Genomic DNA, 27,767 nt, shown 5'->3' with positions numbered 1-27,767 from the left:
GCCTTTAACTTTAGCTTAGAGTTGCAACAATTAGATAATGAAATAATTGGCTGATAAAAAAAAAAAAAAGCTGCAATTTTCACAGTATCAGATACTTTTGTATCATTGTCGTAACCACTATTGGGCAAAATATTTACTGGTTCCAGTAATTTAGAACGTGAAAATTGAATGCTTTTATATAATAATATATTGAATGTTTTGGACTGTTGGAAAATTAATAAATATTTGAAGAATTCAGCTTGCGCTATGCAAAATTAAATAATTTACTTATGTAGCTACATTTCATAGACTTAATAATTAGTAAAGATAGAATAATCGTATAATTGCTTATGAAAATAATCAATTGATGTTAAACAGCTTAGGGCAGGTAATTTACTCAGCAGGTAATTCTAGTGTCATGAAAAAAATGTCTTAATACCCTGTGGTACAAAAGAAACAAAGGAGGCAGCAGCATATCTTTTGCATATAAGTGCTGTAGAAGTTCTTGACACTATAATTGCCAGTATACAGTACTTGTGATGTGATACTAGGGGTCACTAAAGTTGACATGCATTGCTTGTTTGGGAAACACTGCCAATTTCAGCTAATTGCTAAATAAAGTAAAAGTGCAGGGCTTGGCCATATGCTGGGGCAGCTGAAGCCATTACATTTGGCCTTTAGACAGTTAAGTCATCAGTTCAGATTTGGTCTCAAAGTGGAAATGCTTAACAGAGGGATGCTGATGGACCCTTTGGTAAAACACATAACCCCAGGGCTGCTCCGTTAAGTTACACAGGTGCCAACAGTAAACGTAATGAATAGCTCCCTGGTGTGAGGGTCGGTGCTCCGGTTCCCCGCTGCTGGAAATGAGAGCCGAATTCTAATTTAACCTTGGCACATTAAATACTTTGACAAATACTAAAAATGGTGTAAAGCTACCAGAGGGAGGAGCACTGGGTAGTTATGATTTTTTTTCTTAAAACTGTGATTCAATGCTCTATGACACCCGTACACTGCAGAATTGGCCTTAAATAACTTGTATATTATGTTCATAGCAAAAGACTGAAGTGGGTGAACTAAACTACAAAATTGACTATTTTTCAGCCAGTTTAACTTAAGAGGCTGATGTAACTACTTTTAGTTAACATATTCTACAGAACTGCTAGACTTTATAAAAGAAACATTTAAGCTTTTATATTTTCAGTAATTAGTTTCTTTTATTTTACTTTGCATTAAGGTCTCCTTGCTTTTTGTGCAGTCAGGGCCGTGCATACAGTGAACGGCACTGCTTTTGTTCACCAACCATTTCTTTTACTCTGCGTACATTAATTAGAAGGCTTTATGCTTTAGGTAAGTTTATTTTTGGGTTAATGGGATAATCAATCAGCAACTTTAAATAATATGTGCATATGTAGATTCTGGAGGAGTGTTGCCAAGTCTGCTTATTATAAGCAATTTGGGCTTGTTTTTCTGTAAAGTCACTTGCAAATCTCATCAGTCGCAGATTGTAGGTTTTTAAGCTTGTTTTCTAAAGTGTAGTTTCTTATTTACTGTTGCTTATACATAATGCATATGTCTTATTATAATCAGAATTTAAAATTTTAAGTTATTCAGAATTTTTATGTTGACTGCATTTACTGTCAATTTACTGCAAACAAAAATACATTTATATATTTATACTGTTATCAAGAGGCCTCTCGTTTTCACAATGTGGCAGTTCAGCTGTTGGGCTTTTTTTTGGGGCTTGCTTCCATAGAGTTGGTTGCTTGTTTCTATCGCGAGATCTGGCAACTCTACTCTGTAGCTGTCAGTGTTTTTTGTGTGGAAGGACAAAGACAAGATGTGATGAAATAAGCTTCAGCTGAAAAAGATATTTGCTATTTGATGGACTACTGTAGAGAAGGGCCAGCGGTATGAATGCTGACACATTTTTGAAAGTTTTTCCCAACTGCATGTAATTTACCTTTTGAAATCCCAACACAACCTCACAGGAGAACATTCTGTGCGTTTCTGGACGTGCACTCTTTACAGATTAAGCTTTGGGACGCTGAGGAACAACATAACTTAGTAAGTGGTAAATAATACAAACATGTTAATTTTTATTAACAGTAACAAAATTCTGTCATTCCAGTTTGCTTTTCTTGTATTCAATAAGAGTAATACGCATCAGACTTCAGCTCTTTTTAGCACAGCTCTTTCCTGCTATCATACAGTATCAAATATTGACCAAACAGCTGGAGTGCAGTGCTTTGCTGCTCAGGCCTTCTGTTACTGCCAGAATGCTGCCTCTTACCTTGACAGCTTGGTTTGGCTCTGTCCCACTCTGGTCTCTTGCTGTTGCCCATGACACATGTCAGAGTAGAATAGCCCTGCAGCAGGTAGCCGGCCTCGCAATGAAATGTCACCATAGATCCCAGCTTGTAGTCAGTACCCATTCTAGTGCCATTCATCACATTCCCCGGATCAAAACACGCCTCCCGCAGTTTTGCTGCCAGTCAAAGAAAAAACAAATCTTTTGCAACACTGACACCCATCTAAAAGTTGAGAAGATTCCAGTTAAGCATACAGACAAACTCTCATGCAGATGCAAGGGTCTGTGTGATTTAACAAACTATTCTATTAAAAAACTAATTAATATGGTAAACATGAGGAAATGATAAATAGTAAATATTAGCTGTTCTAACAGCTGGCATCAAAATGCAAAAAGTAATTGCGTACAGTATCACACTTCAAAGAAATGGCGTCTAACTCATTTATTTATGTACCAAACCAAACCCCCTGCTGTAACATCAACATATTAAGTGGAAAAACACACAGAATCCCACTTGCACTGGCCTTGTTTGTACCTTTGTATTCCAAATGAAATCCAGTGTAGCTCACAGAGCCATCGCTACGAAATGCCAAATACATGAAGTTGGAAGTGCTCTCGATCTTCTCCGGAAGTTTACTGTCTTGAAAACTGCCAATCAGATGAGCGCTGCTGTCTGGTCCATCATAGATGTACAAGAAATCATAGTTGGGCTCAATACTGAAGCTGTGACAAGCAAAAGAAACAGACAAATGAAAGATAAAACAGTTACTATTTTGCCAAGTATTAACCAGCAGATTGTACAGATTGTATGAGAGCTTTAGAATGCATTAGGGTTTCAAAATGAGAGTGCGCACTGCAAGGCTAGAAGTGAGTCATGCCAAGCGATTTGTTTTGCATCTACAGACAAAGAGATAAAAAAAGATATCTCCCCCAAGAGGTGAGAAGAGATTAAATTGTTGTGACACTGCGGTGGCACAAAATCTTCCCAGACGGCAACGGCAATGCAGTGTGAAAAGATCGTTTCATATTGTAGCGCTGTATATCAAATCACATGCTGCAGTGAGAGAGAGAGAGAGAGAGGAGCATTTGTTTTCAAAATAATGAGCATGGTTTATGACAAAAATGTAAATAGCTTGGAGATAATTGCGTTCGAGTTGGATCAAGGCAACTCCAATTTAAAATCATAACTCCATCCTTTCATTTTGCATTCCCAAGAGATAAACCAGCATTGTGCTAACTCTATTAGATGTTTGTTTTGATGGACAAAGTTGAAAAAGAAACATGGTGACTTTTTCCTCCTTCACCTTGAGAACAGGCAAAATGTGTGGGAGTACAGGAGGAGGCAGTGCACCTCTGCTGCTTCTCCAACCCCTCATGAAATGACGATAAAAATAAGACTTAAGAGTCAAAAGAAGACTGCCCATGAAAACTGCCCTCAGGCGCATCGGTGAGCGCGCTCTGTTGGTATTTCTGCTACATATGCTTCGATTGCAATTAATGTAGAGCTTAAGCTCTGACTATCGGTCAGCACAGGAAATGAGCTGCACTCATATCACAAGTCTGCCATATAGCACTCCCAGAAATCTTGAAATCATCCAGTTTCACCACATTTCCATCAAGTGGCTAGAATACTTGACTTCTAGAAGTCCACAGAGGCATCGCTGCCTTCCCACTATCTCCCAACACACCTGGACTCACATTCAGGCCCTCTGCTTCACACACATGGCCAACTCTGCTCAATACTATGATGTTATAGCTGGTTCCACTGCAGAAAACAAGCAATTCCATGGCACAACCTGAGCTGCTGTGCATCCACCGAGAACCGAGTCCATTCTGTTTCAGGCAGGTTACCACAGGTTTAGGGAAAGCTCCATCCTGTAAGCTACTAGACAATGTACTTTAGGGACAAAACTGGTTTTTCAACATTCTTGGTGATTTTTAAATCTGTCTGGCTGTTCATACTCTGTGAAAAACTCAAATTTGCAGATTCCTTTCCTAATAATGGTTTTGAATACATTAAATGATCAACTTCCTGGGTTCTGTAGTACGATGTGGTCATATTACCTGATGAAAGCCAAGGAAATGACATAGTCCGAGTGAACTGCAATGAGCCAGTCACAGTCTTTGCTGTGTGGGTAGGGATGTGGGTAGTTAGGAGAGAGAATGAATCCAGAAGACCCAGTCACGTTGCCACCACATGGAGCTGAATAGATTAAGGGGGGGGGGGGGGGGGGGGGGGGAAGGTGAGACAAATGAGAAAGACACAGTGTGCCCAAAAGTCTTTCAATGTTAGTGCAAACATCTTCAGGTATGCTGAATTGAGTTTTAACGGCCAAGGAATGAGCGCATGTAGGTGATTAAATATAATTGACTCAAATTCTATAACCTTTGCTGGCCTCCAAAAGCACAATGAATCAGGTACTGCAGAGACATCGAGCCAAAAATCAGTGCATTATAATAGACTATTTTATCTCCGCATTATGATTACATTAGCTGTTTTTCTGACTCTTGAAGTATGTTATTCATTTCAATGAGTCAGTTCAACAACCTCAGAAGATACATCAATAAAAATATTTGTGCAGTCATATTTTTTAGAATCGCATAAAATAAGATAAATACAGAGAACAAATATATAATTTTATAACAAAAAGGAATATTTTCCAACTAGAAATTACCAAAGCAATAGTTTCTGCTTCTCAAAATTGATTACAATGGCTTCAGTTAAGTCTTTTGTAACTTTTCAAACAGACAGATGCCTAAAGGTTGAACATGTTTTTCACTGCCTCTTTATCAAGTTAGTTTGCATTTTTTCCCAGCCAATTATTACTTCAGTACAAAACTCCTAGATCTCACTGGGACTACAAGAATGTAGCAGATAAACCAAACGACCAAACTGATAAGTAAAAATATAGGACTGTCTGCACTGCAATTGAACTGGTAGATTGTGTTTGTGATTTTAATGACATTTTTAGTGTGATCTTCTTTGTGCCTGAATCATGACAAACTGCTTTGTCATTTGCTGAATTTGTTAAATAAACCAACAGCTCCAATTATGACAAAGTGTTCACAATCGTGACTGTGTTGCTTTTCTTTAGTTTGGTAAGAACAGCTGACATTTACATCCAGTTTTCAAGTCATACTAATTTGTTACTAGTGCCATTACATAATGCTGAACTGTGATCTTGTAATTGCACTCATCACCTTTCCTGGCAAAAAAAAAAACAACAAAAAAAACTGTTCGACCAGTTGGCAGCAACTCAAGAATATCTAGGTTTCTCAAGACTTACTTGAGTAATTATTCCTAATTGCATTGTTTAAATAATTAGCTGTTAAGCTCTAATAAGACAATGTGTTGGAAAGCTGTAAAGGACAACTTCCTCTTTAACCGACAACAGCAGCGGATTTGTCCACATGAGAGCTGGCAGCCAGTCAAACATATCTAAAGAGTCTTGTTGATCCTACATATATTCTTAAGACATCAGTGAGTAAGAATTACGGTCTCGGTTGCAGCCATTTAATAGACAGACTCCGTCCTCCCTCTTAACTTCCCTCTTTCAGTCCATCTTTGCCTGTATCTTCTCTACACATCCCCCCTTCTCTCTAACTCACACTATCTTCCCTCTCTCTCACCAATGCAGCTTGGAGGGCTGGGTTGCCAGTAGTATCTATTTTCCACTTGGATGCAGGTGATTCTGCTCTCTCCCTGCAATTCATATCCCGGATCACAAGAGAAGGTCACAGAGTCGCCGGGCTCCCGCCCTTCTCCGTTGCGACTGCCATTCATGGGAATACCTGGATCTCTGCAGGCTGTCGCAAGTGAACCTGAAGGTTTAACACGAGCACGCACGCACGCACACACACACACGATTAAACATACATTACAGATTCTGACTTGGATCTCACATAGAGGTAATCAATAAGTGTAACAGAGAACATGTATAGGAGCCCAGTATTTCACATCAGAAGGTAGACAGCTGTTAGGCAGAAAACGCAACTCAAACTCAGTTACAGCACAGAGCAGATTGCTAACTGATATCAAAACCCTGCCATGTTTTCCTAATCCGTCTCCCTAAAAAGCAGCTGTGCAGCAGCCCAGAGCGTCGAGAATGATCTGCTAAAATCTGATGGATTCTTCAAATATTCCATCTCAACCAACTTCATTCAGAGATTCAACACTGTCAACTTTATTGCAGTTTTTTTCTTCCAAACTACAGATATATCTTGCAGAATATAACAAGAAAAAGATGGTAAATGTGAAATTAAAGCATAATGCTGATAACGTTGTATGTGATTATTAGATGGTATTGTACTATACATAGCATTCATTTAATGATGTGCAGGCAAAAATAATCAGGGAATAATTGTGTATTTTGCACCAATGAAACATAGGATTCCAACAAAGAGACACTTAACCCCAGTTCTAATTGAAGATCCATATAAATATAACTTTATCCTCAGATTTATGGTTACTATCCACAAGATGCAGCAGTTTCACTTCACATAACCAGATTTTATATTTGGCTCTTCTGTTGCATAGCTTGTGGAAGAGATTTCCACTTTCACATGAAGTCTAAACTACAATAAAGGTATATTTTACAGTACTGTATCATCAATACAAGAAACTGGGGGCAGCCTGACAAGACTATTGTTATCTTTCTTTCTCCCATATTTCTTCTTTGAATCTGAAAACCAGTAGCCTCAGGCAGATGAGGTATTTAAGTACAGTATGAATCTACAGAATCGATTACATTTTGCAGGGTGGTGAATCCAGTATCATTGATTTAACATTAGACTCCCATGGCCATCTGCTAAAGAAGCAAAAGCATTTACAAATTCATCAAAAAAGAGCTTTATGTTTAGTATTTTTAAGGTGCTTAATTCTGACACCAGTCATCAACAGAAAACAGAACTGTTTGAGAAATACAGCAGCAATTCTAAATTATTTGGGCTCGTCATTGTTCATGAAGAGATTAGAAATGATGCAAAATGCAGATCCACAGAAAATGAGAGGAAGAGGACAGAATTAATCACATTAAAATTCAACATACTTATGAAATAAAATGAGAAAAATTTAAACTATTACATTGTGAAAAAATGTATACAATGTCGACATAACTGTACATTTGAATATAATCCACATAAGATTTAGCTTTCGCTAAAACCAAGCAAATGATGACAATATTTGGTCACAATAAACCACAGAGTTGGAAAGATGTACTCACTTGAGAAGTCAATAGCAAACCCAGACTTGGTAATGTAGAAGTCAGTCTCAAACTGAATAGTGACTACATTTAGAGTGGAGTGGATTCCTTCAGGCAGCAGCGAGCCGCTAACCTCCTTCAGAGACATCTCGTTCTCTGGAGGCCCATCCCAGACCTTCAGGATGTCGTGAGATGCTTCTGTGTCGAATGCAAGAAACTGGAGACTGAAAAAGGGTCAATAAAAGAGATTGTTGAGTTCAGTTCTGGCATGTTCAGTCAAATCCTTGAATTACTGCATATGGGCAGTGACACTAAAATCAGACTGGTTCTTCCTGTACGCAGCAGTTCATGCATTTGTTTCGTTGAATTGATAATGGTAGCATTTACTTGCACAATCCTGCATTTCAGATATGACAGATGTTCCCAAGAAACCAAGCAAAATGCTGAACTTGGCATGATTAAATTACACTCAAAAGAGAAATCCATCTCGAGTGTCTCAGTGCTTTTGGGCATTTCAGCTGAGACTTGGTGTCATCAATCAATTTCTGCCAAAGTTAGAAATACAGTAAGAGACCACAGACTTATCTGCAGTCTAATCAAGAGATGGCCTGCAGCAGCCCTTCTGACAAAGAATGTGTGGCTGACTTTATGAAATCATACCATGTTTACTTCGACCTCTAAGCCCAAATGGGTTTTATTTCACAGTAATACAAGGAGCTCTCAACCCAAAAAAAAAAAAAAAAAAAGCTTCCATGTCCCAGGAAAACTCTCCTGGGTGCTGTCACAGTGTCTACAAAGTCCGCCTCCCATCACTGATAATGGAGCTGCTGCAGGCTGTTTCTCTTGATGACAACAGACTATAGAGGAGAATTCTTTATTTTTTAAAACCTAACTGAACTTCACAATGTCTCATGAAAACATTTTAGGATGTCAAGTTAGATGGCGTCAGTTAATTTAAAATGCATTTATATCAGCTCCAACAGTTAAGTTTCAGGCCATGTGTATATTATTTTGTATGAACTGTGTTTCTGGATAAAGTCAATCACACAAATCCACTGAGGGTTCTAGTCCGCTTTTGTTGATTTAAACTTGCTCCGAATATAAAGTTTCTTTATAGGACTAATAATTTAAAGGCCCAACTCTGTGTTTTTCTCACCACAATTTGCATATTTTGATAAATGATTGCACATCTTAATTAAAACATCCTCAGTTATAATGATTGTCTACACAGTTATAAATAGTGCAGCACTATATGAATACAATAGCAAACTATTTTTCATTTCCTACTGGATATACAGTAAAGTATATTAATGCAAGTACACATATTAACAACTGGAGTTACCTGACGATGTTCCCAGAGTTCACCTCAATTGTCCAGGTGCATCTCAGGTTGTTGTCATATGGGAAAGGATATCCAGGAGACAGGATCCGCCCAGTTGACTCACCCTTAAAGCTGCCACCACACTCAGCTGCATGAACACAAAAAATTAACACAATTGCGCTAATGTACAGCTAATGTACATAACCTGAAACCAAAAAAAAAAAAAAGAGGTCACTGCGGCTCAGATGCTACAATGAGCAAAGCTGAAGTCAAAAATGAACAATGCAAAAAGGTAATCGCACTCACAGATGCAATACTTGTTTTGTCCCTAAGCACTATATCCCTCCTACTGATGTCATTAATTAACTTTAAAGAGACTGTGTCCACAGAATATATAGGCTGGGCACTGCAGGGAGGACACTGCTACAAATGTTAATGACTAAAGGAATATCTTATCATTCACTCTATGCTGCATCTCCCCTGGTTACCATCCATATTACAAAGTAAACAGCACTTAATTAATAAGAAAATTGCATTATATTGCTACAGTGGTGGGCTATAATCAGTATCATAACACTGGGCAAATGTAAAAGTCCTTGACAGGAGCCAGGATGTGGCCCTGGAGAAGAGACTGGAAAGTCCACTTCACATTCAGCTCACTGATAAAAAGCTCACTATTGGTATTGATCATTCAGTGATCTAGCACTGTTAAACAGTTAATCAATAGACTGATTTTTTTGAGGTCATCTTATTGAACATGCCGCAATGTTTCTCGGGAAAAGGCAATAGAATACGGTGGCATTTAAAGTGCAATTCTGCACACGTCTGGAATTTGTAAATCATTTTTTACCCTAATCCATCACTGCTAGACATCAAGAAACAGACACCGCTTCACAACACCTTGCAGTCTCGAGCAGCATGCAGGTAATAGCTTTATCATTTCTCTATCTTTCTGTCTCAGCATGTTCTGAATATGAAAGCACAGCCAAGACTGTTTTTCATGTCCATGACTCAGTATGATACAAATACTCTGATAATTATGCCTTTTCTTTCAGAAATTGTGTGATGAATTGCTTGTTGATTAAAACATTTAAATTACATAGTTTGAAAATGAAACTGAATCAGAGTAACGGTGGAAGCTCAATAGGGATCCAGTCTTCTCCACTATGGTGCTCTTAACCATTGCAAATAGATAGTTGTGCATCAAAAACACAAAGAGATCAATGATTCACAAAAAAAAAAACACATCAGGGTGATTATATTGTTACATCTTATAATATGACAAGCAGTGTATCTTCTTTCAGTGCAGTTTAATGGACTAAAAATCATATTGAGATAAATCCTGAGGATTAACACCTAGCTGAACCATGTTGACAGCAAGCCTGTTCTAAATATTACAATAATAAAAGCTACAAACAGCGTGAGAGAGAGGTGGGCCACATGACGGATACAATATCTTCTACCAAAAACTGTGGCAGAAAAAAGTAGCGAGAAAGGTTTACCTATACATGACGGCAGGTGGTTGTCCCAGGCTCTTCTCTCACCAGTCATGCACTTCAGTATGCCGCTGCCATGCAGAGTGTAACCCTGGTCACAGTCAAACATGATGGCGCTTCCAGCAAAGTGACCCTGGTCACTGATTTTGAAGCCAAACTGTGGCACACCTGGATCATCGCAGTGGGACAGCTCGAAACCTGGCAAGAATAATGACATAATGTGAAGACCATTAACACAAACCAACACAGAACTACGTACTAACATTGAACTAACCCTGGAGGAAAATCTTTAAGTAAAACAGTGCCATTTCTTCATTTATTTGTGTTGTGAAGAGGTACTGATTGAGCTTTGAGAATTAATTTCCGGTTGAGCACAGATGAGAGCGTACAGTCCCATTATATTAGTTGATAATAAAAGATTCTTTTTGGACAGACCACAATTAGACATTCGCAATTAAAAGTTCAATCAAGTTTGGACATTTATTACGACTGACAAACAGCCCATCCCTTAGGAACACTGTGGGGTATTTCAGGATAAATTACATAAACAAGTCACAAACAAGAAAATGTTGCAATAACTCTTCAGCTCCCCGTGCTTGAACTTGACCGTGGCCTTTATATATGTTCCTCTCTTTCAGGTGCTAAACGTAAGTGTTCTGCTATGCAGCAACAGTGGCCGCACATAAACCCAGCAGTACTGATTTATGGTCTCTTCTCTCAGCAAGGTCCATGCCCATGCCAGATGTTATGGTAGTATTACAAGTGTCATGCCCAGTATAAATCTCCAGCAGTTACTGCTCACATTTAGAAAATTACCTCAGCACTTTTGGTAGAAGTGTCATGAAAACATGATCAGATTTCATGTTCACACAAGATTTAAGGTGACCATGTTCCACCTTCTCCTTGCCCTCTCGCTGTTCATACATCAGTCAATCCTCTCCAGGTTGAAAAGGGCTATTCATTGTGATAGAAAAGACCATGTGAAGACTGCATTTTCAGATGGATAAAGGGCACTAGCTTACATTACGCTTTTCACTTTGTGCACATCCCTTGGAAAGAAGTTACAGAAGGAATCCAATTTTGTGACACTTAATTATGGGTTATTCTGTAACTCAAAAGGCAGCTTGTAATTAAGCTAATTGCAGTTGTATTTAAATACAGATGCTAATTTATTTACTTGCAAATTAGCACACATTTTTGATAAATGCACATTTTGTTTTTAGCTTTGCGGGTCTGTTAGGATCTAAATCCTTAAATCCTTGCTGAATGGCATTCCTTTGTAAAGAATTTATAGCTTTCCTGTGAGTACCTGGAACATTTAGTGTAATTATCACACAATAAAAATTGCAGGCTAGTAGCTGTAAGTTAGCCCAAAACTTTAAAAACTGTTGAAAAGTTCAAAACTGTTTAGAAGTCAAAACAGAACTTCCGCCAACTACTGTATGTTGAATTCTGTCTTAGACAACCCACGGCTAAACCAAAAGAATTCAAAGAGCTCAATTGCAGGTGAAACACAAAAACACTTTAAATTGGATGGCAAAATGCAGTGTCACCAAAACATTCTCTCGTCACAATAATAAATTAAAATGGTTAGCAACAACACACAGTCAGCAAGCCAATTAGGGGCAGAAACAAACCCATCTATTATTGGCCCACTTACAGCAGTGTCCGAAACTTTCAATACACACCAGCACTCACACATATGTAGAGGCACACACTGCTTACAGTGCATGTACATACACAATGCCAACACACACACACGGGCACAGTGATTTCAAACAGTCCCAACAATAATTCACCTGTTTTAACAAGGTACAGTTAGGCAGGCATGGACACTAATTGCAGGAGTGGAAAGAAAAATAAAAGATGGTAAAGGGATTCAGAAAGAGGAGACAGAGGCAGAGATCGGAAGGGAAGGAAAAAAGCAAATTTTTCTGCAGGAAAGAAGCAGAAACACCACGCTGTGTTTAATGGATACCCTGACAGTGAAAGACACAGTGAGGAAGGGTGAGGGTCAATTAAAATTTTCTTTTAAATTCTGCTACTTGAAATGCCTGGCTCCTGAAGTGAGGCTAAATTCGCTCATTTGGAAAAGCTTTAGGGCCCTCCTCCCCCAGGGGAAAAGAAATGTGACTTACTGTGGTATATGAGCCGGAACCCCGCTGCAGTCGTCTCTTCGTCAGAGTAGAATTCCAGCCACAGATAGTTGGAAGTGCTGGTGAGGGACAGACCTTGCATCAAGGTGCCGGTGTAGGTGCCAAGGAGTGGAGCTGCACCATCCTTACCATCATACAGCTAATCAGAGACAGAAAGGAGCATGGAGAGTTTTACCACTTATATTGGGAATTAAATATTAATACTGAAGAAAGAGAGCAACAATTAAAAAGGAGCTATTAGTGTGATATATCCTGTTTCACATGGTATCTCTACTGCAATACCAATGAGATGTGAAAATTACATTGGAATGACTGTAATTCTTCCCATTGATCTGATTCGGTGCATCTGTAGAGTTAAGTCAACAAGGATGGACTAATGATGTTAAAATAAAAAATCTCTTGTTTGTATTTTACGCTGTTGGATGTATTTGAGCAAATATTAAGTGTTTTTCAATAATTAGATACTACAATCCAGCAATCGTTAAACTATCCATTCCCCAAGCAACGAGCACAATGCTTACAGTGTTTTTCAGGGTTTTGTGGACTTTTGCGAAACTTAATGGCATTTCTAATCTTTTTGTTTGTTGTTCTTTTTCATCACATATATTTATATATTTTTTTATTTGTGTACCTAGTGGAAATTACTAGTTGAAGAAGAACCCTTTTGAATCTTCAACTACGAATTTCTAGCTGTATATTTAATCCTTCCCGATTGACATCTGTGAAATAACATGAAATAAAAAACTGCGTGTTCGATCTTTAAAATACTACTAAGGCACTCCTGTTTTTTTTTTTTTCTCTTTCCTTCAAGGCAATTTAGCTCTCTTCCTAAGCATGTCTTTCCATATTTCAAATTTTCACAAAATGCCTAAGTACAAGAGATTACTGTCTGCACGACTCCATTACTAGAAACACAGAGAGTAGGCTACAATGCTGTTAATTGGAGCATTAGACAAGACATCTGCATCCCAAAAAGAGTGCATCCCAGATGTGAAGTAGAACTACACAGTCATTTACATCACATCTGCGGTGCTTACCAAAACTGTTAGAATGCCCTTGAGGAAAGAAATGAATCCTTTCTGTCCTAACGGGATGATGTTGTTGCTGTTGTTTGGCCTTTGCTCTGACTTCCAAGGCAAAACAATTTTGCATGCTGCCCGGTGTTTTTCCACAAAATCCATTTTCTAGTTTCCCATGCTGCACATAATAAAAAGCACCAAAACCTTGCTCTAAAAATTAAATGCCAATTTAAAAACAACAGCATAAAACGACTTGACTAGCGCCTGCTCTCTGTTTGTTCATTGGTGATCTATTTTCTGTCTACAGAGAAATACAATTGCTTTGTCTTTACCTTGAGAATGTCACCTTGTGCCAGTTGAAAGGTGTCGGCGGTGATATTAATGCCTTTGCCTGTTTGGACCTGGATGCTGTACACACACTCGTGGCTGTTGTCGTAGTTCATTGGATAGTTTGGAGACAAAAGAACTCCCTCATTGTTGGAGACTGTCGATCCACACTCCGCTGCATTAAACAAACACAGGCAACAGGCACAATCAGTTACACAACAACATGCACAGCAAGAACGGATTTGGAATAAATTTACTAAAACTAATAGGCATCACATAACTGGTTCATTAGCAGGTTACTAAAAAGATAAAGGTATAATTCAAATGTCTTATTTGGATGAGCGTACTCATCCCAAGTGCCCATCCCTTTTTATTACTTTAGCATCATAATAATCATTACCAACTGGCACTGACACATTATAAAACTGTGAGTAGACTATCAAATGCTCAGTGTAAAACATCCACTGCCTTTCTTGCCAAGACTAAACAGCAGAGCATTGCTTTCCAGAATTAACTGCTCTGAATCAACAAGTACAGAGCAAATGATAGACTCTGACTGGAAGTGACGTCAGTACATGTTGAGTATTTCTCTGCAAGATTTATGTGCACCAACAAGAGCATCAAACGTCACAAACATGTTGAGCTCTGTGATGGTTTAAAAGACACACTGCCTCTGCTATGAACTCTCTACATCTCTGGAGTCTTACAATGTGCAGCGGTATCGTCTGTAAACTCTTCTCCTTTAACCTGCCCTTGAGCAACCTTCAATGAAAAAGATCTCCCAGGATAGCTCGAACCTCGTAGTTAATCACAGGTCTGAGCTTTTAATTGTAGTCTACTTAGGCAAATCCAATTCCATTGAGTTCTCGAACGTCTACTAAAAAGTTTATATCTGTGCCAAACACATTTAAAGGCTGACATTGGATACATTCTGCAATGCACGTACACAGACAGGTAAGGAAACAGAATAAAAGCAGCTGACCACGTACCCACACACCTTGGCAGAGGGGCACTCCACATGCGGCGGCCACCTCCCAAGCATACGATCTCCCTCGCCCCCTGCAGACGGTAGCCAGTGTTGCAGTAGAATGCCAGCGAGTCACCAATGCCAAACTTGGAGCCCGTGTGCCATCCGAACCGAGGCGTTCCTGGATCCTGACAGGGCTCGAGATTGTACTCTGCAAACCAAACAATCAGACGCAACAAATAAAACCATCTTGTCTTTCTAAAACGTCATTGTTATAAGTTCTTGTCTTTTATCTTTTTCCCTCCAAAGAAGAGCGCACGTTCAGCTACAGAATATTAGTTTGTGGGGATTAACGGGTTTGCACAAGGACACTTAGTGAGGTTGAGATGTGTGCACAAAGATTGGATCCAGGACGTCCAGCTGAAGGATGGGCTCTCTTAAAACTAGGCCGCCCTCTGTGCATTATTTTTATACGCAGGTTGTCGGTGGCCTTAAAAGTTGAGATGATGCTACTCGGGCTGCATAACAACAATAAGGTCTTACTCTCACCAACATTTCTTTCGCTGTCTACATCTGGTAGTATGCATAGCTATGTAGGCTCATTGACTTCAGCTAAAAATTACAGCTGTAGGATGTGGCCTGAGCATCGGCAGACTTTCATCAAAGGTCGCAAAAGGTTAAAAAAATTAATTCTAATCAGGAAATCTATAGATGCTAATTACAGAGCACGCAAGGACACACACACACACACACACACTCAAAAATTAGGTTTCATGAATATTCATGGCTGCATAAGTTATGCTTCACTTCAGCGAACAGCAGGCAAACATTTAGCCAGAATGCTCACAAAGCAGACTCTCTCTCTCTGCTTTTTTACTTTACTGTGTATCTCCCGCCGTCACTCTCTCTCCGCCCTCTCCATCAACTCTTTTCACTCAGTATCACCATCTGTCTCATCTCCCTCCATCTCCCTCCCTAGGCCTCACATCTGTACCTTCCACGTAATTTTACATTCCCTAGTTTGTATGGGGGGGCCCATTATTTTTGTAAAAGCCCCTTTGCCCCGCTGCCTCCTCCGTCCTCAGGATAACGGCCCACATGTTATGCTTTGATGATCATTCTCATCCTGGTCAGACATCCTCTACCTGCATGACCCGCTGTCTCTTAATTATCCCCCTGTAATCGCCACAGGCCTGAGGCATGAGGCAAGCCTGCTCCCGCTCTGACCGACAAATCACTCCTCACATGTTACTTCCTGCATGCATTAGAGAGGCTTAGTGCTTTTGATCTCATTGTTGAAAGAACTGTCTTTTTCCTTCTGTCTGCCCGTCACTGCCTTTCCTCTTTGGTTTCCATCCCTTCTTAACAACTCCACCCACCACATTTTCAGCACCCTTACTCCTCCCTTCTTCCTCCTCCACACAATTCACAATCTTTTCTCTGTTAAAAAACCATCCTGTCTATAAATGTACCAATACCACCCCCAACCCCCTCCAGTCCTCCTACAGACAGAACCCACATGTGCTTTTCTTACCCGAGAAGGAGATGTTGAATCCCTGGAGTGAAATGGAAAAGTCAGAAATGAAGCGTAGCTGGGCCTTGAAGTTCCCATACAGGCCGGCATTAACCGGCGCCGGCCTCTCTGAGCCGGTGAGTCGAGCCAGTGGCTGAGCGAAGCTGCCGTTTTCTGTTATCAGAAGGTAGTCATGATGATCCTCGAGGTGGAAGGAGTGAAACGTGAACTGGACACCTTGGAGGAGAAAATGAAGGCCAGTGTTAAGGGTGTTCAGAAAAAAAAGACGATAGAGACAGAGAGCGCCTTAAAAAATATGCAATTCATTCTTCCCAGGTTCAATCTGACCCATAAGGTCAACAAATGGATTTGTTGCTCAAAATTAAGGGCACAATCTAAAACTGAATGCAGTGACCTCAAACTGAAAGTGAATAGAGCTATTAATTTCGAATGGCATTTTAATGAGCAAGACATCCATCTACACGATGCATTTTTCATTTATTAAAAACTAAATATTTCAAGCAGCAGTAGGAATGAGCACACTAAAATGAAATAATCATTCTGAAACAAAGAAGCCGAATTTTAATAAATCATAAAATAATAAAACAAAAGGTAAAATGTCAAATAAGTAGAAAATTGAAGAAGAATGGCCTTTCCACTTGTGCCATGAGCATTTCTAAATATTTTTTGCAGAACTTGTGAAACTAAAACTTTAGGGCAACACAACCCTTGGCGGCCAATGAGAAAAATTCACATGAGAACAAACTTGATTAAAGATCATCAACAGCAGCAAGGAGAATCTATATTGTCTTTTAGTTAATATTTTTTCCTACAATTTCTAGCAACAAATATTTTATGCTTCCCAAAGTATGTCAGTGCCTGTATGAATTGCACATTTCTCTTCCTTCATACTGTAACTCAGATCCAATAACATCCTCTTTCATCCATGATGGCCAGTTGGCTGCTTTACAGAACAATCAGTTCTGCCATTTCAATGCCATCTGTTGAATGTTCAAAAATGTCTATAACGTCCTCCACAACGTTGGGCTCACTTGATAAAGAAAAGTCCCAAATGGCCTTAAAATAAATACGAAAGAGGTATGATTGATTGTGCTTTTTAAAATGGCAATTAAATTACAGAGCAGAAAAGGCAAATGATCAATTAATCAAGAGCCATCCCTGTGAGGCGACTTCCCAACACTGATACAGCGGCTACAGTATGCTGTGTTAAAGAATGGAATAGTGACATAGCTGCCATCCCTAAAGAGGAAATTGTTTTTCCAATGAGTAGTCAAAAGGTGAAAATACAGAAAGGGAATCAGTTCTATGAAAAACAGTTCAGAATCAGTTGTCTCACATAAGAGTTATGTTTTTCTCAAGTTGAAAACAAAACTCCTGATGGAATAACCATCTGTGTTTTTGTTAATGTTGATGAAAATTAAAGGCAATCAAAACTGTCTCAAGTAAAAGGAATATACTACATAGGACATGGACTATGGTGCAGCAGCTATATCATAGTTCAGGTTAGCTCTTTAGCTCAATGCACAGGTACTGGTACAACTGGTGCAACTTTAGAGCAACCATAACGGTCTCAAAGTGTTAAAAACCAGTCCATCTATGTGAATTAAACGCAAAGACAATTGATTTGTTAATTTATCCAAATGTATTTGTTACTAAATTAAAATTTCACATTGTAAATGGTGATTCTAGGGACTTCACAGATTTGTTTTCGTTCAGTAAATTGTAAGACCCTCCATCTTTAAGTCACATACAATCAACTAAAATTGTGAAATTAATAAAAAATGCTAATTAAGCTTTGACATATCAGGTGGGGCAAATATAAAAGTCTTTTGATTCCCAAATTTGCACAGCTTTTTATATGTTTTTGTACAATATTTGCTGCTAACTGCCTCAGTCTAAATGCAGTTGCAGGTGCAATTTGGGACTCAGTTATTGTTGAATGTTAAAAGATCTATATGAGAAATTAAAAAAAGCATAATGCTGACAAAATACAATTTTTGGAACAATAAAGCCAATGAATGTCACAGTGCTGCTATATAAGGAAGAATTAAGTCATTTAGAGGTCCTCCACTAATAAATTGTGTGAAGTCTATTCACAGAAGACGCACACAGTCACGAACATAATTAACCTGCCTCCATGAACTCAGTGGGTAGGAGTATGTGGACAGTAATTATATTATTGATATTACGTGACAAAGTAGGGAACAATGATTAAAACCTTTGGAAAATCAAATGTGGGTATATCAGGATCTCCAAATAATCTCCTAAGAATGCAAAATGGCACTTCAACGGGCCATTTGTAAAAGGATAATAAGAAACACCATGATATGAGGATAATATAGCCACAGTACCCAGATAAGCTCAGTGTGATATTATAATAATGAATGAGAAGCGTCTTTGAGAACTGGTTAGTGATCACATAACTGACAGCGAGTCCTGAGATAACAGAATTAAACTAATAAAATAAAGAATAATTGGGAAGACAACAGATACCAGGAACCTCTTAGCAAGTGAAGCGCTGAAATGTCAAAGCTATTCATTAAATGAACTAAGTAATACATGTAGAAAATGCAATAGTCTCCTAAAAGTGCAAAAATTCCATTTGACTGAGGAGCGTAAAAAGCACCCTACTGTACATCATTTGCTCAAATTAGCATATTAAGTGGAAAAACTACTGATAAAGAGAAGCTCCAAAACAAACTGAATGCTTTGATACTGGAAAACACTTTTTAAAAAGTAATCACGGGTAATTTTTCAACAAGTGAACAGTCCAGAATGTAAAATGATTCCTACACTTCTTTTCTGGCCAGGTGCCAGTAATAGGGAAAAGAAACCTGAAATTATCATTGCTCAAAATATGCACTTTATGCACTTCTCACTCTAATAATAAATCCCTGTGATGTTCAGGGCTGTTCTTCTAATTTATGGGTACATCATTTGGCCATTATTAGGAATATTGAATGTGTCACTAAAGGCTAGAACCATAAAAACTGTGTTGAATTCATTTAAGTAAAAAAAAACTAGATATGATCCTAAATTAACATATCTGTACTTTAAGAATTTCTAACTACACGTGGCTCAAGACCAAATATATTTTGCAACACTCTGGATTTATACATGCACAGTGAAAAACATGTTATTTTAAATTAGCATGGTTTCCTACCTTTTCCATGGCTGACTTCTACAGTCCAGGTACAGTTCAGAGAGTTGGGATACAACTCAGGGTATCCAGGTGATAAGATGATCCCTCCAGGTCCCCTGATATCCCCGCCACATGATGCTGAATAGGAAGAGAAGATAATGAGTGATAACTGTTGCTGAAAGAGATGAGAATTGTAAATGAACCAATAAATCCTTCACCTGAAGACAGAGCAGCGATTTAGATGAATAATGCATTTCAGTCATATTACATCCTGTCCTGCTATTTTTATGAGTACCTGTAATTCTGCCAACACAATGTTTTTTCCTCTCCCTCTCTCCAAACCAGCCCTTCTGCCTAACAGGACAATAAATTATTCATTAATTCAGCTATCTATCCATATTTCTCTCTCTCCTGGTATTTTAAACACGATAATCCATTAAATTTACTTACAATATACAAGAAGTGACAAGCACACTCAGCGGATTAGAGCATCTGGATTTATTTCCATTGTGATGTCAAAGGAACTGTAAATTTTGTGCAAATACAAACAATTAAAGAGCAACTACTTTCCAATCAGGTTAGATAGATGGTCCAGTGGTGCCCCGCATGTAAAGCAGTTAAAGATGGCACAACAATTATGTCACCTCAGCGTTATGACTCATGAACTGTTGACATAATTTACTGCACAGAAAGCTCCTTATCTAATCAAAGGAAGTTAATGAGATAAATCTCTATCCTGATTGGCTGGGAGGTTAATGTGAGACGTGCCTGAAGGTTATCTGCTGTAATTGGATATTGTCCAAACCTGTAAATGTTTTCTAATGGTGTCACTGGGTTTCATATGAACAGTCAATTCAGATAAAGCATAGTGCATCTTAAATATAGCATTCATTGAAATTAGACAAGATTTATGTTTTGTTTTTCCTCGTTCATACCCGTGTGGTCTGTGGCCTGAATAACCTAGGGGTGGCAGTGCAGCCAAATGCATGGATGCCGTCCTCAAAAAAACAGCTACTGTTGGCAAATATTAGAAGTAGAGCAGTTGTGTATGTGATATTTTATAAGTAATGAGTGTCAGATGATGTTTTAGAGGATCACTGGGACGCCTTGGGCTCCACAGCTGCACACCCACCCCATTCTTATCCTCTCTCCTTTCACCCTTGGGCTTGTCAAGAAAGCACAACACATCAAGGCCTGAATCCTCACCCACCAACAAAATTATACCAAATATATTATTAATAAGCCAAAATTACATAAAGTCATTAAAAGTGAATGAGTATGCTTGGCAAATGATCTACTTTAGAGGCTCAATAGGCAGAGGGCCAAAGCATTTGGCACCAATCTGGCACACACCTAGGCAAGAAAACATTTGAGGAAATAAAATGCATTTTTAGAGCCACCACTGGGATGAAGCTGTATCATAAGCACGGCATGCTGCTCCCTGACAACGCATGCATGTATTTTATTTGTATCTCTGTTTCAGCTGAGTGATCCGTGACAAGGGGACATCATTTACGGTTTGTGCACTGCAGCAGTAATTGCCACGATTGTGCTTTAATGGGGTTCTAAACAAACTCAGCTCAGGGACTGAGAGGTTATGTGAAATACACTATAAGGAACACGCAGAACTTCATGCTGTGAAGTGGAGTATAATCGGTCTTCAGTATTACATGATTCAGTAAGTTATTCACGCAAGCAGTGGGCATATTTACCAAATAAAAAGCACTTTCACGAGTGTTAAGTGTCTGTTTGGTCAGCCAAACCAGCTCTAGACTGCACATATCCAGTCAGTCATGCTCATGTGATTACATCGACCCAACTAAACCATGCACTTTTTTATTAGGCTAAAGAGGACTTATGAATTTAGAAACTTCGTGCCAGTTACTAGTGGCAGCATCTTTAAAGTATTCATGGTTGACTGACAGTAGATGCATACTTAGTGTTCTCAAAATGATGCTAACATCCTAATTAGCTCATCTGGTGCAGTATCACATTTAGGCACCTTTTCAAGTTTTCACCAAGCAATTTCCTTTCAGTTACTCTTAATATTTATGCCAAAATTCCAAACTGACAAAGGTAGTCCTTGTATTTCCTGCTCTTTCAATTTCAAAAATAATTTCATGCCATGTAGTGTCACCCAGAGTCATTTTAACAACATAATTACAAAAAATTGCCGTGTTATGTACTTCACTGCTGAGATTAAAGCCTGTGTTTAATGGCACAGGAAGAATTCCTGTAAACATACCATCACATGTGGGCAGTGCATGGCTCCAAAAGTGGTTCTTCTCACAGACTAGCGGTTCCTCGTGGCTCAGTCTATATCCTGGGTCACACTGGAAGGAAATAGTGGAGCCGATGGACAGGTCGTGGCTCAACCGTACACCATTCACTGGGATGCCAGGATCCATGCAGGAGTAGGTGTCCAATGTGACCACTAGAGGAAATAAGATCAAAAGCATTTGTTTATATGGATATGTTCGAAACAGTTGCACATATTTACAGTAGTAAGTAAGTGCATTAGTGTTGTATTTGTTTTTTAAAACAAGTCTTTTGAGCAACCACAAAATTCCAGAAGCTGGAAGTTGTGTCTAGTTAGTGTGTTAGCCTATAAACTTGCTGAAATATGATCACAGTTACAAAGTCACGTGTTTTTATTGCATTCCATGCACATGTGCGTTTGCATCATGTGCAGCTTTACTGAAAGTGACTGCATTTTCATTCTGACATACTGCTTTTTAGACATTGTTGAACTATTTATACAGAAGAAGTGATCTGATTATGCAAATAAAATATGACCTTTGGGCTACAGAGGTATATTCAAGTCATACAGCTTTCATGAAACATGAAACAGCACTTCTATTTTTGCAATCCCAGAAATTTCTAGGGCGCATTCATCTAAAAAAAAAAAAAGTGCTGATGGAATCTTTGATGTTGTTACAATCATCACAACAAAAGGTAGGTCTCAGGTCGCATACATAATATAGAAAGCAAATTTTCCAGAGCATGAGACTTACTTTGACTTTTATTTTGACTTTTAACTTTGCAAAAGAATCCTGGCTTACTCAGAAATGAAAAAAAAAAAATCCTCAACGACAAACAAAAGACATTTCAAACAATGACAAAGGCTGGTTCATATTATGGCACAACACAGTAGAGTCTTTGTAGACAAATGTACTATTGCAGTGATGGCTGCAGTGTTTGACAGTTTCTTTCTGAATAACCTTGATAGAGTTGTCGGTTCCTTTGGTTTTTGAGCAGACAGGGTTTCATCTTCATGCTACCATTTTTTGATATCAGCATGTCACCCACTGGGAGAAGGTCAAATGTGGATGTTAGGTAAGTGCTGTGGTGGAGTACAGGGCAGCAGTTTCATGGGGAGAGAGAATTGGGGGTACAACCTGAGAGAAACTGTACAAATACACTTCTCCCAGCTTTATGCAAGTGTTGAACTGCCACTTCTGCTTGTCATAAAACATTTCTGTCTCCTGGTTTTGACACTGAGCTGGTTTCACAGTGCTTGTTCTCTCCTAATTCTCAATGACGCAAGCTGCAAAGAGATGCCCCCATTTTTCCCTGTGATTTCCAGGACTGCCGCTTGGATATCTTCCAAATAGGGTTGCTTTTGACGCACTAAAAATATGCTGATTATAGGCACTGACTGGCAACAGTTGTGTTGCAGTTGTCAGGTCATCGTTGAGTGGGTTTTTCTAAGGAGGAATTTTCAGAATCTGTATTTTTAGCTCCTAGTTTTGCCATTTCATTTAACACTTAAGCATTCATTTTATGTCACTCCTGGAATACGTCTACAGTCAGACAGTCTGATTATTGTTCAATACATCAGTCAGTATTTCTAGAGCAGCCATATCCACAAAGAGATCACTGAAAAAATGCAATTTAGATAAAAGTATGCCTGATCAGAGACAGATACCAGAAATGTCTTGTGCTATGATTATTTTTATTTTTATTGTCTAACTGGGTTTTTAACTTTATGTATTTATTTCATTGTTCATTTTATTCTTATACCCTTTACTTTCATATTTATGTATCTATTTTACTTATCGACTAATACTATTATTGTAATTTTAGCCTTGAATTTAAAATTTTATCCTCTATATTTCTTTTTCCCTCTCTTTCTCTTTGCCTCACTTGCATGTGGTATTTTATTATTTGGTGTTATTCTGAGAATCTTTTACCGTGCTTGGACTGACCGGCCTTCTGTTGTTCAATGTTCTTCCTGAGTATCCTTTTTTGTCCTGACTGTAAAGCACTTTGTAAACTCTGTTTATAAAAGGTGCTATACAGAATGAACTACAACTACTACTACTACCACCACCAACAGGAGCCACACATATTTTATGTATCTAATTCAAAAAAGGAATTAAAGCTGTAGGTACTACTACTTATCAGGTGCTGTTCTTCTTTCAAACGCACCTTGGTTCAAGTTTAATTTCTATTCCATCAGGTGACTGACTTAGTGAAAGGATTTAACATATCTGGAAAAAAGATCCTGTTCATTATGTTCTTTATGTCTCATATCAGTGGCTCTGAGCTCAGCATTCAGTGCATTTAAAGGTACAAAACACACATGTAAAATTGCATCTATTACAGAATCAAACACCAGATACACGTTCAGGCAGTGAAACAAATATTGTATGATCTGAGAAACACAAAACAGCAAAAAAAATACATGATTAAAAGAAATATTAAATCGATCGATAAGTTATACTGCACAGTCTTCAAAAGTTGTTTTTAGCTATATGTACTGATATTTTTGACAGTGCAACACAGTCATACAACTGGGTTTGTAGATTTTCACTGACAATAGTAACCTGTATAACAATCCAGGCTGCCTGATTATTCCTGTCTGATAACACAGAGCTTCCTTTTGTACTTCCTACACTTCTGTAAAAATCCTGTCTTCCTATACTTCAGTAAAACTTGGTATTTTTAGTAAGAAAAGGAATGTGGAATTTTGGTTTAACAACATGTGCAAGAAGTAGAGCATTCATTGATCACTGCTGCTACTCCCCTATTGCTTGCAGGCATTGATCCCTAACCCAATAAAGTCTTTTAGAATGTGCTGTTTTTTCATTTGCATTAAATATGCGATTACATATTCTGTAGATTTTTCCGTTTTATTTTGGTTTTTTGGAACTGAACAAGTTTCCTACATACAAGGGTAATTACAGTGTTTCTGTGCTTCAGTGTACTCACAGCGTAATTTACCCTTATCTTGTACAACCAATTTTACAAATGAAGTAGGCTAGGTTTCCCCACAGTATTTCAGCAATAAGATATGTCCTAAATGGCAATGGAAGAAGCTAATATGATCTTACTGTTATTGCTTTTCAATAGCCTCATCAACAAAAGAGAAATGCACTTGAGAGTGGAACATAATAAGACAAATCCACTTGTGGCCCGCTTTCAGTCAATAATACAGACATAATAACAAACTCTGTCTTATGAATCAAATTGAAATGACAGGGGTAATGGTGCTAGTGCAAACAATTGTGAAAATAGATCGCACTATGTCCAGAATATTTTTCTATTAGCTTTTTCAAAGCTTACCACTCCATGCACAATGATGAGAAAAGAAAAAAATCTTACAATACAAACTGTCCTTAAATTCTGGCTAATCATTACCTTCAGTTGAGGACTTCAAGTCAACCTTTCTCTACAAGCTTTAGAAATCTTTAAACTTTGGGTTACTGCTGAATCTGACAAAAGGTAAAAAAAATGTAAGAGAATATTTGGATAGCCTAACAATAAACATTTTTCTCTCCCTGCAGGCATACTGTCAGAGAATCACAGCTCCAGGCACGCGTGTCTGATCAAGTCCTTTGTTGACACAAATCCCACACCTCCACTGAACTTGTTCTTATTTACTTTCATCATTTGTTTACATTTAGAGTTTATAGCAGAAGTGTTTGATTTTCCGCCACAGAATACTGAAGACTAGCTGGAGAATTTGTATTGACTACTACACAGCTTCTATCCGAGAGCTAAGAGTCACCAAATGATTTTCAACTTGTTTACTCAGTAGAAAGGAACATTAACATGATTCTAGATGGTTGCTTGTTGCAGAAATATTGTGAACAGTAGGGGTAGCTTCTGAGATTAAAACAGCTGCAAAAGGAACATTAAAATTCCCTCTCTTCAACAGCAAAACCTGACAAACATGTGACATACATACAAACAGACGGCTGCAGGGCCCTAATTAACCCAACATTTCAACAATGATAATCTATATATGGATAATGGCATAATGTGCACTACACATCAAGCTAAATGAAGCTTTCAGCTTTACAACATGGAAACATCTCAAACAGAAGACTATTAACTAGATAAATAGCTGAAAAGTTCATGCAATTAACTTGAACAACTAGCATTAACACAAATACATACCATACTTTCGCAATTATATATTTAAAGTACAGCTCACTTTGCCCTAATATTTCATTTTACCCAAGAGTCATCCCCAACCTCTCACACAGTCCTTGCTAACAGTTTTTAAAATACTATTACTAAACTGACTTAAATATTTGTGAATTGTGAGGAATTTACCGCAGTCAACAGAAAATAGAAGCAACCGTGCAGACCTTGGTTTGCATCCCTTCCCAAAATAAGCAGTGTTTGAAATAACGCAGTCTCACTCTTAACACTTGTTATCCTCACAGCTAAACTGAATAAATTTGGTTTCAGCATGAGAAACTAAGCTCATTAGGACAAGTTTTTGTGATAATACTGGTGTTATGTAATCCATCTGAAACACATCCTCAACACAGTTTAGTGTTGACACACAGAAATGCCATGAAAGTGTTACAAGACAAGCTGACCAGTTTAATTTTACAGCCCTTTCAACCACAGCACGCTTGAGCTTGTTTTGTTTTTGTTTTATTGGAAGTATCTATGAAAAGCATTCATCTTAAATCAAATCTTATCTCATTTTTATCAAAAAATATTTATGCAACATCAAAGAAATAACTGATAAAACATAACTCATCTACATTCATGTTCTGCAGTGTAACAAGGCAACACTCTCACCTTCGTAGAAGATCTTGAAACCACTGTTTGATCGACTGTTATCGGTGGTAAACAGCAGATACAGGAAGTTACTGCTGCTAAACAGGAACTGTGGTACTTGGGTTCCATTAAATGAGCCAATCAGAGGAGAGAGCAGATTGGGACCATCATGTACTTCCAGAAAGTCATAACTGAGCTCAGTTTGAAACCTTTAAAGAGAAGAGAGACAGCTGCAGAATCAACAGTAATTTGTATTCAGAACAATATTTTTAGTTTGACAGAGAAAACATTCTAATTTTCTGGTGAAAGATGAGAAGAAATTCCTTGCTCTGCAAACATTCCAATAATTGCCATAGTAGAAGATCAATGAGCTTCTTGGTAATGTGACGTGAATAGATCTGTGGCCAGCCTCTGGTCTCAACATCATCACACAACGGATATCACAACATACAGCCTCGATATGAGCATGAATGTTATTGAGAAAACATCTTCCTGTGTCTTCAGATTGAAATCAGTGCTTTCTTTATGTTCTTAATAAAAAAACAGATGTGCATATAAGCTCAAGTCTAATACCGCCATAAATTGTAGAAAGTAGACATAAGAGTCCCTGAAGTCCTTTAAAATAAAGAAAGGAAGTTGGGTTCATTTCACAAAAACAAAATCATAGGAAAATTATTTCTTTGTTTACAAAGAAGTGACAGAAAGGATGTCTGAAAAAAATGGAGAATTTCATGGTTTCACTGTTAATAATGATCTCAAAGTGAGGATTTTTTCTTGTTGTTACAGTTCTGAGAAAGTGAGTGAAGCCAGAAAGCAAAATAAAGGAAATATTCAAGGCTTTCAACAATTACTAAAATTGAGTCCACGCTTATAGATGCTTGTAGGGCCGAGGGAAGGCCATGTGTGCTTGTGCACATGTCCAGTGTGTGCATAAATGTTATGTGTGCATGTATTTAATTAAGAAAGATCAGTGTCTGATTGTGTTTAAGTAAACGAGCACTAACGCAGCACCAATATGTAGATATACTACAAGATTGATTGTGGACTGTCGGTTTTTGTCCATCTTTGTGGGAGTGTGTGTCTTTGTTTCCACGCCTGAGTTGTTGCCATACTGTCATACAGACCTGTCAAAGCTAATCTTGATGGAGCGTCCCGCCTCGGCCTCGATGACCCACTCACAACTCAGGGAGTCTTTGTAGTAGCCGGGCCACCCGGGGGAGAGGATGACACCAGACGGCCCTGAGTAGTGTCCCCCACAAGGAGCTGGAGGAGAGAGAGGAGGGGGAATATT

General features: G+C 38.4%; 1 protein-coding gene across 6 annotated transcripts in view; it reads right to left on the bottom strand.

The window, feature by feature from the left end:
• The window catches only part of LOC110966116 (CUB and sushi domain-containing protein 3-like), a 241,430-nt gene that overhangs the window by 121,320 nt on the left and 92,343 nt on the right, over positions 1-27,767 (bottom strand). For all 6 annotated transcript variants that reach the window (XM_051956539.1, XM_051956535.1, XM_051956536.1 and 3 more), the window contains 15 exons: positions 27,601-27,739; positions 26,498-26,685; positions 21,699-21,887; positions 19,475-19,591; positions 16,312-16,527; positions 14,800-14,988; positions 13,816-13,985; positions 12,447-12,603; positions 10,315-10,506; positions 8,834-8,960; positions 7,513-7,715; positions 5,921-6,112; positions 4,355-4,493; positions 2,826-3,013; positions 2,273-2,467 (listed from right to left, as the gene is read on the bottom strand). In XM_051956539.1, coding sequence (XP_051812499.1) covers positions 2,273-2,467; positions 2,826-3,013; positions 4,355-4,493; positions 5,921-6,112; positions 7,513-7,715; positions 8,834-8,960; positions 10,315-10,506; positions 12,447-12,603; positions 13,816-13,985; positions 14,800-14,988; positions 16,312-16,527; positions 19,475-19,591; positions 21,699-21,887; positions 26,498-26,685; positions 27,601-27,739 — 2,601 coding nt within the window. The remainder of the gene's footprint in view (positions 1-2,272; positions 2,468-2,825; positions 3,014-4,354; positions 4,494-5,920; positions 6,113-7,512; positions 7,716-8,833; positions 8,961-10,314; positions 10,507-12,446; positions 12,604-13,815; positions 13,986-14,799; positions 14,989-16,311; positions 16,528-19,474; positions 19,592-21,698; positions 21,888-26,497; positions 26,686-27,600; positions 27,740-27,767) is intronic.

The sequence above is a fragment of the Acanthochromis polyacanthus genome, chromosome 12 (assembly GCF_021347895.1).
Source record: "Acanthochromis polyacanthus isolate Apoly-LR-REF ecotype Palm Island chromosome 12, KAUST_Apoly_ChrSc, whole genome shotgun sequence".
Lineage (NCBI taxonomy): Eukaryota > Metazoa > Chordata > Actinopteri > Pomacentridae > Acanthochromis > Acanthochromis polyacanthus.
This window is presented reverse-complemented; position numbering and strand designations above follow the sequence as displayed.